At 54.4% G+C, this 14,049-nt stretch overlaps 1 protein-coding gene across 1 annotated transcript in view; it reads left to right on the top strand.

Annotated features, from left to right (window-relative positions):
- The first annotated feature begins 1,863 nt into the window (after positions 1 to 1,863).
- SLC2A1 (solute carrier family 2 member 1) overlaps positions 1,864 to 14,049 on the top strand; it is a 28,757-nt gene continuing 16,571 nt past the window's right edge. The window contains exon 1 of the mRNA XM_027608429.2: positions 1,864 to 2,154. Within this exon, the coding sequence (XP_027464230.1) occupies positions 2,137 to 2,154 (18 nt within the window). The 5' untranslated portion in view covers positions 1,864 to 2,136. The remainder of the gene's footprint in view (positions 2,155 to 14,049) is intronic.

Raw genomic sequence — 14,049 nt, 5'->3', positions numbered from 1 at the left:
AGCTGCGAAGTCGCAAAACCAAAAAGGTACTTAAGGAAAGACTGCCAGTGTCGGCAGGCAATAGGCAGGCTAGCTACTCATCTGATCATTCATTACTGCCTGCCTTCACTCCTTCGCCCATGCGTCTCCACCACAGAAGCCATCCTCAGGGGGCTCCATCTGAGGAGAGACAGACAGGACCAGCAGCACACGAAGAAACACCAAAGGGTAAAGAAGATCAAGATTCCCTCTTGGGGGACTCTGGGACCCTTTCCGGAAGCCCCACTGCAGAGGTACTCTGTGCCATCAGAAGCACTGTGGCACACGGAGGTGGGGGTGGAGGGAGTCAGGCAGAGGAAACAACCCGAGCGAAGGTAGAGATAAAGAAACTGCTGGTGGGAGAGGTGAGGCCGAGAGCTTGTAAACTAAGCAAGGGCCTGCTCCCTCTCCGCAGCCTCAGACACATGAGCCTGAGAGGGAGTCAGGACTAGAGGAGGTGAGACCGGAGGAGTGGAGGCCCTGCAAAGAGCAGGGAGGGAGGATGAGGTGGTACAGAGAGTGAAAGCAGCAGGACTTGGTGGCCTCTGGTACCTGGGGGACAAGAGGAAGCCCCCAGCTTTGCCGGCTGAGCAGCTGGGAGACCATAGGAACAGAAGCTGTGGGCAGAGGTGTGCTGGGAAGGGGCCTGCTCGCCCTCCCGTGGGCTGCTCCATGCCCAGCCACGGTGCCCCCTTGGCAGCACTGGACACACAGCCTGGACAGAGGAGTCCAGGAGTCATGTGGTCAGCTCAGCCTCCTCCTTTCCAACTGAAACTAACCCCTCCTCGTCCCTCTCCACAGGGAAAGGGACACTCGGCCTAACCTCAGGACTTTGGACTGGGGGTCTTTCCCTTCGCTGTGTCTCAAGTAAGACTCGGGTTTAGAAGAGTAAATAAGGTGAAATGATACCACTACCACTGAAGAAGGACTTGCTGTGTGTCAACAAGTGGTGAGTATTTCATGGACTTATCTGGAAATTGTATCTCTTGTGACAGCACATGAGCCTGGAGGTGGTATCCATTCTGTTTGACAGGTAATAAGACCGAGGCTCAAAGGCCAGCACATTGCCTAGGATCGTGCTAGGACTGGTATACAACAGAGCTGGCTCAAACCCAAGGACTCCTGTGTTCTTACCGTTCCTATTTTTCACACTTAACCTGTCGCCATAGATTCACATGTACTGTCAACAGTCGAGAAGACTTCACAAAGGAGCTGATAGGAAAACCCAGAGAAAGAGGTAGGTATGGATTTTCAGGCAGCGGGCCCAGACTGTGCTAAAGCAAGGCTTGGCTTGCAAACAGGAATGTCGGGGGTGGAGAGGGGTTAGGAGAAAATCTCGGAGCGAGACCTCCTGTAGTTTGTCTCACAAATACTTAAACACCACTTACCACGAAACAGACACTGTTCTAAACACTTTATAAATATTAACTCACTTAATCTTCATAACAAACCTATGAGGTGGTACTATTATTATCCTTAGTTTACCAAAGTTATCCAGTGGCGGGATGAGGACTCCAGAGTCCTCGCTCTTAAGCGCTACCCGCCGCCGATCCCGATTTGCTGTACAACTCCACCATTTTGCTAGCGGTCGCTGAGGCTCAGAGAGGTGTGCACACTGGCTTAGCGTCACACAGCGAGCGCGCTTCCCCGGACTCGGGGCGCGGGCAGCGGGAGAGACCCACAGCCAGAGCTAGGAGCCGGCAGAGTGCCTTCCAGGCCCCCTTCCCCGACCCCTCCCCCGGCCCCCTTCCCCGAGGAGCCCCGCCCCGGACATGCCCCAGGCCCCGCCCTCAGGCTCTGCGCACACCCCCCCCCCCCCCGACACACACACCGGCAGCGCCAGCCAATGGCTGGGGTCCTATAAACTCTACCGTCCGCGCGCTCTAGGCGAGAAGCTAGAGGTAGCCCCGGCTAGCGCGGAGGTCCTGGAGGTCCTGGGCTGTGGGTCTTGGGAGCGAGCTCGCCAGGGAGCAGGAGGCCAAACGACCGAAATCAGAGTCGCAGTCGGAGTCTCCGAGCCGGAGCAGGAGCCTGAGCCGGAGAGCGCCGCCCGTCCGCCCGTCCACCAGTCACCGCCCGCGCACCCGGCGCTGCCAGAGCCTCCGGCGCAGCGCGGCCATGGAGCCCAGCAGCAAGGTGAGTCGCGCGCCCGCCGGCCCTCCCCGCCCGGAACAAAGGCGCGGCCCCCTCCGACCCTCCGCCGGCCCGAGCCTCCCCGGCCGCCCGGCCGCGCTCTGCGCCCGGGGCGGGCGCCGCGCCTCTCTGAGCCTCCCTCGGCGGCGGCCTGGAGCGCCGCGCTCTGCCGAGGCGGGGGGCGCGGGTGCGGATGGGCTCGGGATGTGGCGGGCGCAAGGGCGCCGCGTGCGTAGTTGGCGCCCGCACTAAGTATCTGGCTTCCTTCCGGGGGCGCCGCGCCGTTCACGCGGCCCGGCGGGGCCGGGGCACCCAGGGCCCAGGCGCGGCACGTCGCTCACGATCTCCCCGGCGGAGGCCCCGCGCCGACTCCTCCCGGGGCGGGGGAGGGGGATCGAGCGCGGCGCCCATTGGCTGAGCGGGCCGAGCCCCCGGCCCGGCCCCGGGCTCGGCGCGCGGAGGCGGCAGGACCCGCCCCCACTCCGCAGGCTCCGAACCGCTGCCGGGTTCGCCTGGGGGCCACACTCTGCGCGCGGCCTGCTGTTGGGCTTTAGACGCGGCCTCGCGCGGTCTCCCGCGCCAGCCCTCCGAGGTTCCGAAGCGGAGGGTACTTTTTTTCAGACCCGGGCGCCAACTCCAGGATGCCCGGCTCCGGGGCGGAGACGGAAAGCCGGCCTGTGAGGCCCTTCTTTCCGCGTAGTGCAGGCCCCAAAGCTTTGCCAAGTACCGGGGAGAGGTGCTCCGAGGTGGCACGTTTCCCTGCTCGGGCGCGGCTGGGCCGAGAGAGCTCCTGGGGGGCCACCGCCACGAGCCCCGGGAGTGGGGGTGGGGGGCTAGGCCGGGAAGGGGCCCCACGCGAGAGCAGATCTGGAGGAGCGCACGCCGGGGGTCCGGGCCCGGGGGCCCGGGGGACACTCCGTACTCTAGATGTGGCCTCCTCCTCTGAGGACAAACAACTGCCTAGATAGGATCTCTTTTCTTTATCTGTAGAGCGGCTTGTCCTGCAGGGGATCTTTGTGACTCCCAGAACGGTTCCTTTTCAACAAATATTTATCGATCCCCTCCTGCGTGCAGGGCATTGTTTCTTTCTTACCCCCCGCTCCCTTTCCCCTTGCGAAGAGTATTTTAAAGTGACTTTTTCTTTGAAGCGCTCCCTCTCGAATGTTCCCAGCCCCTTGGCAGGGGAGGCGCGACGGTGCCCCCCCGCCCTTTTAAAAACCCTTTTAAAACCCGGAATGCGGGAACAGGACTGAATCTGCACTGCCCTTCCTTTGGCCGTGGCCGTGGCCAGTGGCACTGAGCAGGGTCTTGCCTAGGCCGAGTGGCGCCTGACTGACGCCAGGCGGTCCTCTCAGCGGGAAAAGGCTCCTTCATACCTGTTGAATCCACAGAACTTGTTTCACCCCACCCTGGCCCTTGGGCTTGAGGTGAGACCCTGCGCCGCAAACCCAACAGTCGTCGGTGAATCATTATCCTGGCATATGGATGTAACAGGACAAAAATAAAACAGGTGATTTTAGCTCTTGGTAAGGGCTGGAGACCCTTGCTGTTTTATCTCAGGGTGTGACAGGCCTCTTCACCTCTCTGGACCCTCATTTCTCTGTTTGTAAAAGAGAATGACCTTTTTTTACTTCTTCCAGAGTAAGAACTGTCCTGTTCAGCGGGACCTGGGCGTTTATTTTTTGAGTGGATAAGTGAATATTCTGAGCAGAGACAGAAAAGTGCAGGAGAGAATCAACAGCCGCTTACAGCTTACTAGGCTCTTGGCTAAAATGCCACTGTGTTACCCTCCGTGTAGCCCTGCTGGTTCACAGGTTTGGAGCTCAGAAAAGGGAGGTAACTTTCCTGAAGTCACACAGCTAGTCAGTGGTGGGGCTAGATTTGAACCCAGGCCAATCAAAAAGGGCTTTCAGTCTCCACTGGCCCCTTTCACCACACCCTTTCTTGAATTTTGGGCCGAGGGGAGGGTTTGCCTAAACTCAAAGGCTGCCCTTGTACGAACTGGCTCTAAATGCTGTAGCCGGTGGGTATTTTAATGCCGTACCCTCCAAACTTAGGACTGTCTGCCCAGCAGTAAATAACTTTGGAGCACCTCCTTCTCAGTGGTTTATCTGTATTTAAAATTCATGTGTATACACTGTTATACTAGTAGATTATATGCCTACATATATAGACATTTAAAAAAGACACAGATAACAGTTACGGTTTTAAAAAAAAGCTTTGTTTTGTTTTGCCAAACCCTCTCTGGGTCATTAGTATACATTCTGGAATAAAGCCTTTCCTTTTGGAGACTGCTGATTTGATCAGCAAGCACAGCCCTTTTGTGCAGGATGTTAGACTGAGGCCTGGAGAGGTTATGTCCCTTGCCCGAGGTCTTTCAACCAGGTGTGTCTGACTCTGAAGTTCTCTCTCTCTCTCTCTCTCTCTTTTTTTTTTTTAAGATTAAAGAAAAAAAATTAATCTCTACATCCAGCATGGGGCTCCAACTCACAGCCCCAAGATCAAGAGTCATGTGTCTACCGACTCAGCCAGCTGGGCGCCCCTGAAGTTCTTTCTGCTGTGTTCCCCTTCATCTCTTAGGCACTGAGAATAGACTTAACCGACTTCCCTGTGTTCTGTTGTGTCCTCTCCACATTGATGTCCTCTGCGCATTGTGCAGAGTTTAACTGAGTAGGAAGCGGGGACAGGTTGAATGCCTCCCGTCCCAGCCAAAGTTTTGCTCATGCCCCCTCCTGGGCAGCAGGCGAGGTGAGCCCTGTCCTAGGACCTCTCACCCAGCCCGTTGTGAAGAATTCCTGGCTAGTCCCCTGTGGTGCCTAGGGCCCCTGGGGCGAGGGAGGGCAGGTGGGCATGTGGGCGGGTCTCTGCCTTCTCTGTCTTCCAGATAAAGGAGAAATCAGAGATCTGCAGGGCTTCTCAGCCCCTCAGTGGTATGAAGAGCATAGACTTTTAAAGTCCTGTGGATGTGGTTTTGAATTCCAGTTGAGTTCAGTTGCCTCATCTGCAGAGTGATGTCATTTTCATTATGAGAATGTAAAAATTCAGAAAAAAAATGTGTCTGTCCGCATAGATGCTCCATAAATGTTCCTTCTCTGGACTCCCACGATCCATACACTTAACCTGGGTCCCAGGTGACTGTACCTGGGTTGTGGCCTCTGTCCAGAAGTTTGGCATTCTGACAGCGTGAGCTTTTAGGGAGCCCTGGGATGCCCAGGCCATGAGTGGCGGTCGATTGAGTCAATCATTCAAGATCCCACCGGCCAGTTCTTCTGCAGCAGGGGTTTGCTGGGAAGGAGCTAGCACGTGGGTGGTTGGGCCGGGCCCAGAGCTGGGTCAGCTAATGTGGCTGCCCTGCCTCCCCTGTGTGGGAGATATGAGCCACAGTGACCTCACTGTCCAGTGAAAAATGACTTTCCCAAGGTCACACACTGAGCCTCCTACTGCAAAACATGCTGCCAGCCTCTCGAGGTGACAGAAGAGGATCAAGGAGAGTTGGAGCAGGAAGGGACTTTGCAGTGCATGGCCCAGCCCTCCATTTGACAGATAGGGAAAACTGGGGCCCAGGAAGGAAAGACGCTTGCCCAAGATAAGGCCCTCACAAAGAATTGGAGATGTTCCTGAGTATTAAAAAAAGAAGATTTTTCCACACCCCTGCCCAGTGTGCCCCCCTCCACTCACCCCAGACGAGCAGGAATTCCCACACTGCAGGACTTCCAAGCTCCTTCTGGGTGCAGTCGGAGTCGAAAGGTGGGATTAGACATAACTTGACAACTGAAATCCTTCTGTGAATGGAAACAAAACATGTCCTCAGGAAACCGTGACCTTGGGCAAGTGACTTTCCCCAGAGCCATGGAGCTGGAAGCCTGCTACCCTGTGGCAGGGATGGTGAGACTGGCCAAGTTCCCCAACTCAGGGTGGTGGCTCCTTAGGTGGGAAGACCCTTTGTATGGCCACTTGGTGTGCACGGACAGTGTAAACATCTCCATTATGATCCTTGTCCCACGCTGAGCCTTTCAGGGACCCAACCCTTCTTCCCCGGCGCTGGGTCAGTCCCAAATCCCCCATAATCAGCTTGTGACTTCAGGGAGCTCGGCTATACCCAGTGCCTTCTGGTCACGGGGTATCAGGGCCTAGAGCTCCTCTCTGGCTCTGAGGGTACAGGCCTCCAGTTCCCCCTCCTCCAGAGCTGGCAGAGCTGGCAGAGCTGGGGAGACCTGGAACAAAGGGGGAAGTGTGCAGCATTGGCTTGGGACCTGCAGCCTCACCCTTCCCCCGCCTCACTCCTGGGCACACAGGTGACAAAGCCACTCAGTTCGGTAACCGGTGTCTCCTGGATGGTAGAGGCTGAGAAGGCTCCTGGTTGGCCTCGTGGGCTCAGAGAGGCTGTGACCATGCTGGCAGGCCCAGGCCTGGCCACCAAAACAAACCTCTGATTGTTACCTCCCTCCGTGGGAGGGGTGGAGTGGAGCCTGAGGCTCTGCCATCCAGTCATCAAGGCAGGGAGGCAGCCGCTAAGGCATAAAAGGTGGGGTTTTGTAGGAACTGAGCAGGGCTGCCAGGCCTTGAACTCGGAGCACAGTGAGGGCAGAGTGCACCCTCCCTAAGACCTTGGCACCAATACCTTGCTGGCTTTGGCCTCTCCAGCGCCTTGGCACCCTGGAAGGGGAGAGACCTCCTGCCAGATCCAGCTTATGGAACCTTTGGCCACTGAGGCCTCTGCTGGACAGGATGTGTCCCCAGATTGCCTATCCCAGAGCGGGCCTCCCGCTGGTATTTGGGAGTGGGCAGGAAAGGGAGAAACAGCTCTACCATTTGACCTCAGAGAAGCCACACCTTCTGCTGGAGCCTGTTTCCTCAGCTGCGGTGGGGATAATATCTACCTCTCTGGGTCAGGTCGTAGATTCTTTGAAAATTACGGAAATGTGGGGCGCCTGGGTGGCTCAGTCAGTTAAGTGTCTGCCTCCTGCTCGGGTCATGATCCGGGGGGTCATGGGATCAAGCCCCACATCAGGCTTCCTGCTCAGCGGGGGGTCTGCTTCTCCCTCTCCCTCTGCCATACCCCACCCCCTGCTTGTGCTCTATCTCTCTGTCAAATAAATAAATAAAATCTTTAAAAAAAAATTACAGAGGGATGCCTGGGTGGCTCAGTCGTTAAGTGTCTGCCTTCAGCTCAGGTCATGATCCCAGGGTCCTGGGATCGAGCCCCACATCGGGCTCCCTGCTCGACGGGAAGCCTGCTTCTCCCTCTCCCTCTCCCCCTACTTGTGTTCCTTCTCTTGCTGTCTCTCTCTCTGTCAAATAAATAAAATCTTTAAAAAAAAAAAATTACAGAAATGATGGAGTCAACTATAGAGAAGCATACAAAGTAAAAGAGTAAACGTCTTCTCCTGGTTGTAATGGTTTGGGGTTTCTCCTCTTTTTGGGCATGTGTATGTGTGTGCCTATAATGGATCACACTTTCTCCATAGTTCTCTATGCCCTGCACAGCCCCTCCTGTTCACCCACCACCCGAGACGTCAATATCTCCAGATGTATTTGCTCTGCCCATACAAGCAAGTGCCATTTATACAAGTTCGTTTTCTCCCCCTTCCTTACACAAAATGTACATCTGACACTTTGTTTTCACCTTGATTTTTCCCTTAACAGTCAGCCCTGGCACTCACCTCCTGTCAAGGACATACAGATGTTGCATTCTTTCCAACAGCTGCATAATATTCCATTACAGCACTGTGATTAAGATATAGCACCCCCATCACTTTCTTTCCTCATACCATGTGCCCCCGGTGTATCTTAGAGGTTTTTATTTTCTGCCCTCCCACCCCCAACTCAAACATCCAGTTTCAAGGAGGCAGGGCTTTGGTTTGGTTTATTGCCGAATGCCCATTGAATAGAATAGCGTTGGGAACAAGCATTCAGGTATTTGCTTTCCTCAGTGACGTATTATTAGGAAACCTCTCTTGTGGAGAAGAAGAGGTCTGGAGGGAGTGGGCTTTCTCAAGGTCACACAAGTCAGGGGAGCTAGGACTTAAACTTGTCCGCCAACAGGGACCTCTGCAAAATCCCATGGTCTGACCCAATGACTTTTACCAGGGTCGAATTAGTGCCCATCTCACCCTTTGAATGGGTATCTGCTTTTCCGGATGTCTCGGACCTGCACACAGCCCCGGGAGCCACTTGTTTGCTTTAATGTTCCATTTTAGGACAGACAACTTTTTGGTGATTTGGAGAGGGTGAACTGGTTTTACCTGGAAGGCTTTGAAAATCCTATGCAGTTCATGTGCTAGGTTTGCACAGAGCAGTTCTTTTTTTTTTTTTTTTAGATTTTATTTATTTGAGAGAGAGCACAGGCAGGGGGAGCGGCAGGCAGAGGGAGAGGGAGAAGCAGGCTCCCCTCCCCCCCACCCCCCACCCCAGCAGCAGGGAGCCCGATGTGGGGCTGGATCCCAGGATCCCGAGGTCATGACCTGATCCAAAGGCAGACGCTTAACTGACTGAGCCACCCAGGTGCCCCAACGCAGAGCCATTCCGAGGACCTAGGGCTTCAAGCAGAAGCCGACAAGACTTTTTCTGCTCTGTGGGCCCTGTGTGCCATTGTAGTGCAAAAGCCGCAATAAACAATATATAAATCAATGAGTGTGACCGTGTTCCAATAACACGTTATTCGTGGTCACTGAAATTTGAGTTTGGTATCATTTTCCATGTATCACAAAATATTAGTCTTTTTTTCTTTTTCCTTTTCCAGCCACTTAAAAATGGAAACTCCGTTCTTAGCTGGCAGGCTGGATTTGGCCAACAGGCCCTAGCTTGCCAACCTTGGCTTAGAGCAAGATCCACCCAAGTGGCCAGAGGTGTCTGAGCTTCAGCCTGGGCTGTCCTGGCTCAGACTGGGCAAGGCTCCAAAAGTTGCTAGAATAGAATTTGACCTACATAAGAAAGTACCAGGTAGGAACCTTGTTTCCTTCGGGGGCCAGTGCCCAGTAGCAAGGGGGAGGACACAAGCAGGAAGGGCATGGGGTTTGGCCTCAGAGACCTACCAGAAGTGTCCCAAAAGCTGACGACCTTCTGGTTATCTGCTTTTTCGTCTCCCAATATTCCGTTTTTTCATCTGTGAAGTGGGAGCAGTCTCTCCCCCAGCGCGTGTTCATGGTGGTTAAATCAGGATGCAGAAGCGGCCCCTGGCATGGCGCCTGGTGCCTCACTGGTGCTGTGGGTACTGATAAAGGCAGCAGCTCCCTCCTCTCCTCTCTGCTTGGGAGACTGATGAGTGCCTCCTGCCCCCAGGGCCACCGTGGGGTGCACAGGAGGCTTAGCCATGCAGAAGTCCTGACATCACTGGAAAGCTCCAGGGATGGCCTCCAGAGGAGTAAATGCCTGAGGTCACCTGAAGGTTAGGCTTTGGAAGGGTGACCCATCACTCTTCTTTTTGAAAAGACTTGGCAGGATGGAAGCGGTCAGAGGGTAAACTGCCAGTCAAGGAATCCAAAGAAGTCAAGTCCCAGCCCTGGCTTTTGTTTGCTGATGATCCTGGGAGTTTGCCCTCCGACCTTAGGCTCCCCATCTGTCACATGAGACTGTTATAGCAATTCTGCAGTGTCTCGGGCTTCTTTCTTTTTTAATGCCCAGGATTTTGTTCAAAGGAGATCTTGGGGAAAAAACCTCCACAAAATAAATAAGGGAGCTGTTATGGATTCCATACTCCCCTGCCTCATCCCCTTCCATCCTCCTTAGAACTTGGGGACCAAGTCCTGTGCTTCCATGGTGGGAAGCTGCGTCTGGATCGTGCTGACGCCGGGACCCTCCTCCTGCAGGGAATGCCCTTCCTCTGCCAATATTGACCAAGGGCCTGCTTCCGGCCAAGCCCAAGGCTGGAGCACGGTGCTGAGGAAGGGCACACGGGCATGGGGCTAAAGGCCACAGTGCTTGGCAAGTTAGGCGACGCGGCCAGTGTGCCATCTGGCATCCCGGTGTGTGGGAGAGGTCCTGAGGCTGATGCCTCATCAGTGGCTTCCCAGGAGAGGGAGGACCCTCCTGTTGGGATAGGGCTGATGGAGGTAGGGGGTGTAAAGTCCTCCTCTGTGCTGGACCCTGAGCCTGGGCACTTGCTGAACTGAGAGGCCTATAGCGCTCCTAGGAGAGCTCGGATTTGAACTCGGGACTGCCTTGTTTCAGCAAGTCCTGGGAGTTGGGAGTTACTGTTAGCCGGTTTCTGCCTCTCAGAGCTGATGTTCCAGTACCCATCAAATGGCCGAGGTAAAATCTGTTAGGATGAGCACTGTTCTGGCCAAATGGATACCCATAGAGCCTGTTTTGCCTGAAAGCTAAATTCAGAAGTGGTTTGTTTTATGAATGTTCTGTACTGTGCCCTTCCCTGGGCAGTCTGGCTGCAGAGGTGGGTAAGACTCAGGGCCCCATTCTTGGAGGGAGTTCCCAGACTGGTGGGTGAATAGCAGATGGGTATTCTCAACTGCTAGAAGCAAAAGCTGGAGACTCTAGAGGACACAACCAGGGCAAAACCCTGCAAGAGGGTGGGATGTTTTAGAAGGTAGCCTCAGCCCCAGGGTGGCCACAGATGGGTGACCAAGGGTAGGCTCCTGGGGGTCACAGATTCCAGACTCCACATTGCTCCTCCACCCTTAAAGAAGGCTTCACAAGAAAGCCACAGCTGTGGGTTTATTCCCCTTCTCTAAGTCGCCACCAAGTCATCCATCAGCTTGGCACCTAAAGAAACATGTGGAATGAATGGATTTCGTCCTGGCACTTCAGTTGCAGCCACAGAGCAGGTGGGGGCAGTTGGTGCCGTGGTGGCCCAATGGAGAGTGGCTTCCCATCCTTCCCAGATGCAGCAAACGCTTGGCAGGTGAACCCTGCAGGCTCCACGATGGCCACTGATACAGAACTTGACAGAAAATCTTTAGAGAGGGAACTCTGATCCCCATTTCCTGTGTGAGGAACCCGAGGCCAGAGGTCTCCACGTGTCCCAGCTCCCAAGTGAAGCAGTTCTCTGTCTTTCAGCCTGGGTCTCCTGATTCTCATCGGGGCGTGGTGAGGGCCTCCCTGCTGGGGTGGGTTCTCCTCCCCTACATCTAGCATCCAGCCACACTGAGCACTCCCTGTTTGATCCGGCAGAATCAGGCCCCTCTTCTTCCCACGCACGGACCGTTCTGTCTACCTGGAACGCAGTCTTGCCATTGCTCCCGCACTTGGCAGACTCTGCATGTCCTTCACGGCCCAACTCCAATGTCACCTCCTGGGAAGCTAGCTTTGATTGTCCCCAGGCAAGATTAGAAGTCTTTCCCTCCAGGGCTCCCACAAGGCCTTCTCCCACCCCCCTGTTGGAACTCCAACCACACAGGCCTCCCCACTTGCCCAGGAGCCTCTTCTTGATGTCAGGACGGGGGCCTGTGTCATCCAGGGACTGGAGCGTGGGTCACTTGAGCATGTGTGAGTCCTAGTGCTGCAGCCTGTCGGCATGGCTGTGGGTATAACCAGGGAGTGGGTAGGCAGGTTTTCTAAAGCAGAATTTGACCCTGACCTGCCTGTGGCGATTCCAGCACAGGGGTATGTCCTTGGCTCCCAGTAGCCCCCACTGCCAGAGGCCACAGCTGCTCAGTGGGGCCCCAAGAGTAACTTCAGAGTCTCAGACACCCCTGGAACATCAGAGCCAGCCTGAAAACGGAGTCTGTAATAACAGGACTTACCTCTCGCAGAGCCCCTGCTGCGGTGCAGTTCATTTCCTGGGCCATGATCATCTATATTGATTTTCACTTATATTTTTATCTAAATGCTTTGTTCTAAGTAATATGAAACCAAGGGGCTTGTAAGTGAATTCTTTTGAATAGGTGATACATTCACATGGTTCAAAATTCAAAAACATGCAGAAGGGTGTTCCACCCAGCCACTGCCATCCAGATCCCCCAAGGTACATTACCTTTCTTATGTGTTTTTTTTTTTAATTTTTTTTTTAATTTTTATTTATTTGACAGAGAAACAGCGAGAGAGGGAACACAAGCAGGGGGAGTGGGAGAGGGAGAAGCAGGCTTCCCGCCAAACAGGGAGCCCGATGCGGGGCTCAACCCCAGGACCCTGGGATCATGACCTGAGCCGAAAGCAGACACTTAATGACTGAGCCACGCAGGCGCCCCCTTAATGTTATTTTAAGTAGGTAGATAGGTATGTTCTGCCTCACCTCCCATCCTCGTCATTTCCTCTTTTTTTTATACCAAAGGTAGCATGCAACATGCTGCTGTGAAGCTAGCTTTTTCCTTAATATAATCTGAGGAAGTGTCCCAAATCAGTATGTAAAGAGCTTTCTTTTTTTTTCTGTATTCTGTGATATAGCTATGTCACATTTTATTAAATCATATTTATATTTATTCTAATGTGAACTAGAGAGATCTATATCTGGCACACCATTAGTACCACGCTCTGGACAAGCCAGTGGAAAACCCCGAGCTAACATATGTGACTCATCAGGCAGAGCCCTCACATGGTGGCCTTCGACAGCCACTCTTCAGCCCTCCTTCGTCCACGCTCAGTGCCTTGTGACAGTCTCTACCTTCATTCCAGCGGTCACCCGACGAGCTTAGCTTGGCTGGGGCCCACAGAGGACGTCTGTCAGGTGCTCCTCACCCACACGGCCGATAGCCCTGGGTCTGGAGGCTCCCTGGGGAGCTAAGAGAAGGGAAACTTTGGAAGGATTGCAGCCCACCATGAGGAGTACCCCGGCCTAGGATGAATGTTGAGAGTTGGGCCAGGAAGGGGCCAGGTGGCCCGGTGGGAAGGTTGGTCCCAGCACTCATCTGGTGAAGAATGGACTCCACTTGAGCACTCGGGCTCATGGAAGCCTCTTGCTCTTTCTCAGCCTCTGATGTGGGAACCTTGGCTTTTGCAGTCGTTGGCCTGACAGCTTCTAGAGAATGAAAAGACTAGGAACCTGTCTGATTAGCCTAGCCATAAGCCCAGTGCCGTCTGTGAGGATCTTGAAGTCAGGGCTGTTTCTGGGTTCTGTGGGGAAACTGAGGCCAAAGGCTGTGGCTCAGTGCTTCCCGACCTAACCCCTCTAGTGCTCAGCCTGGTCTGCTTCACACAGTCATTGCTTTTGGCAGCCCCCAACCCCCCAATTTCTTGCTCTCACAACCAGTTAAGGGCCGGCTTTATGTCATATTTCTTGGCTTCTTCATGTTGAAAGGCAGAAAAGAAAAGTCTCCTCCCTTTCTCCAGCAAGGCACCTTGCTCACCCAGGGCTTTCCTGCCTGCTGGCCTCTTCCCTGCTTGCAGCCTTCACACCCAGGCCACTGGGGGACAGAGATCCACCACGCTTTTTCTCCCCCAACCCTTTGCCCACTGAAACACCTTGGCCCAACACTCTTTTTTTTTTTTTTTTTAAAGATTTTATTTATTCATCTGAGAGAGAGAGAATGAGAGATAGAGAGCACAAGAGGGAAGAGGGTCAGAGGGAGAAGCAGACTCCCTGCTGAGCAGGGAGCCCGATGTGGGACTCGATCCCGGGACTCCAGGATCATGACCTGAGCCGAAGGCAGTCGCTTAACCAACTGAGCCACCCAGGCGCCCTTGGCCCAACACTCTTACTCACCCAGTGTCGTGTACTTTTCCAAAGCACATTCCTGGCTGTTCCGTCATCTGTGTCCACACAACCCTGGGACGCTCATGGTCTGCAGATGGTTGCGATGAGAGGCACAAGTTGGGGAGTCAGGAGCCCTGAGCTCCAGCCTGGCTCTTGGCAGACTCCTGAGTAATCTGGGACTTGTCTCTGCCTCTCAGGACTTGGTTTCCTGCCCTGTGAATGGAGGGAGGGGAGGGCAGGACCACATCTCCAGTGCCGCCAAGCATGACTGTTCCCACCTTGCACGCAAGCTGATGGGGGTCCAGGCAGGATTG

This window comes from Zalophus californianus, chromosome 4 (genome assembly GCF_009762305.2).
Source record: "Zalophus californianus isolate mZalCal1 chromosome 4, mZalCal1.pri.v2, whole genome shotgun sequence".
NCBI lineage: Eukaryota > Metazoa > Chordata > Mammalia > Carnivora > Otariidae > Zalophus > Zalophus californianus.
The sequence above is the reverse complement of the archived record's forward strand: the minus strand, read 5'-3'. Positions and strand labels throughout refer to the sequence as shown.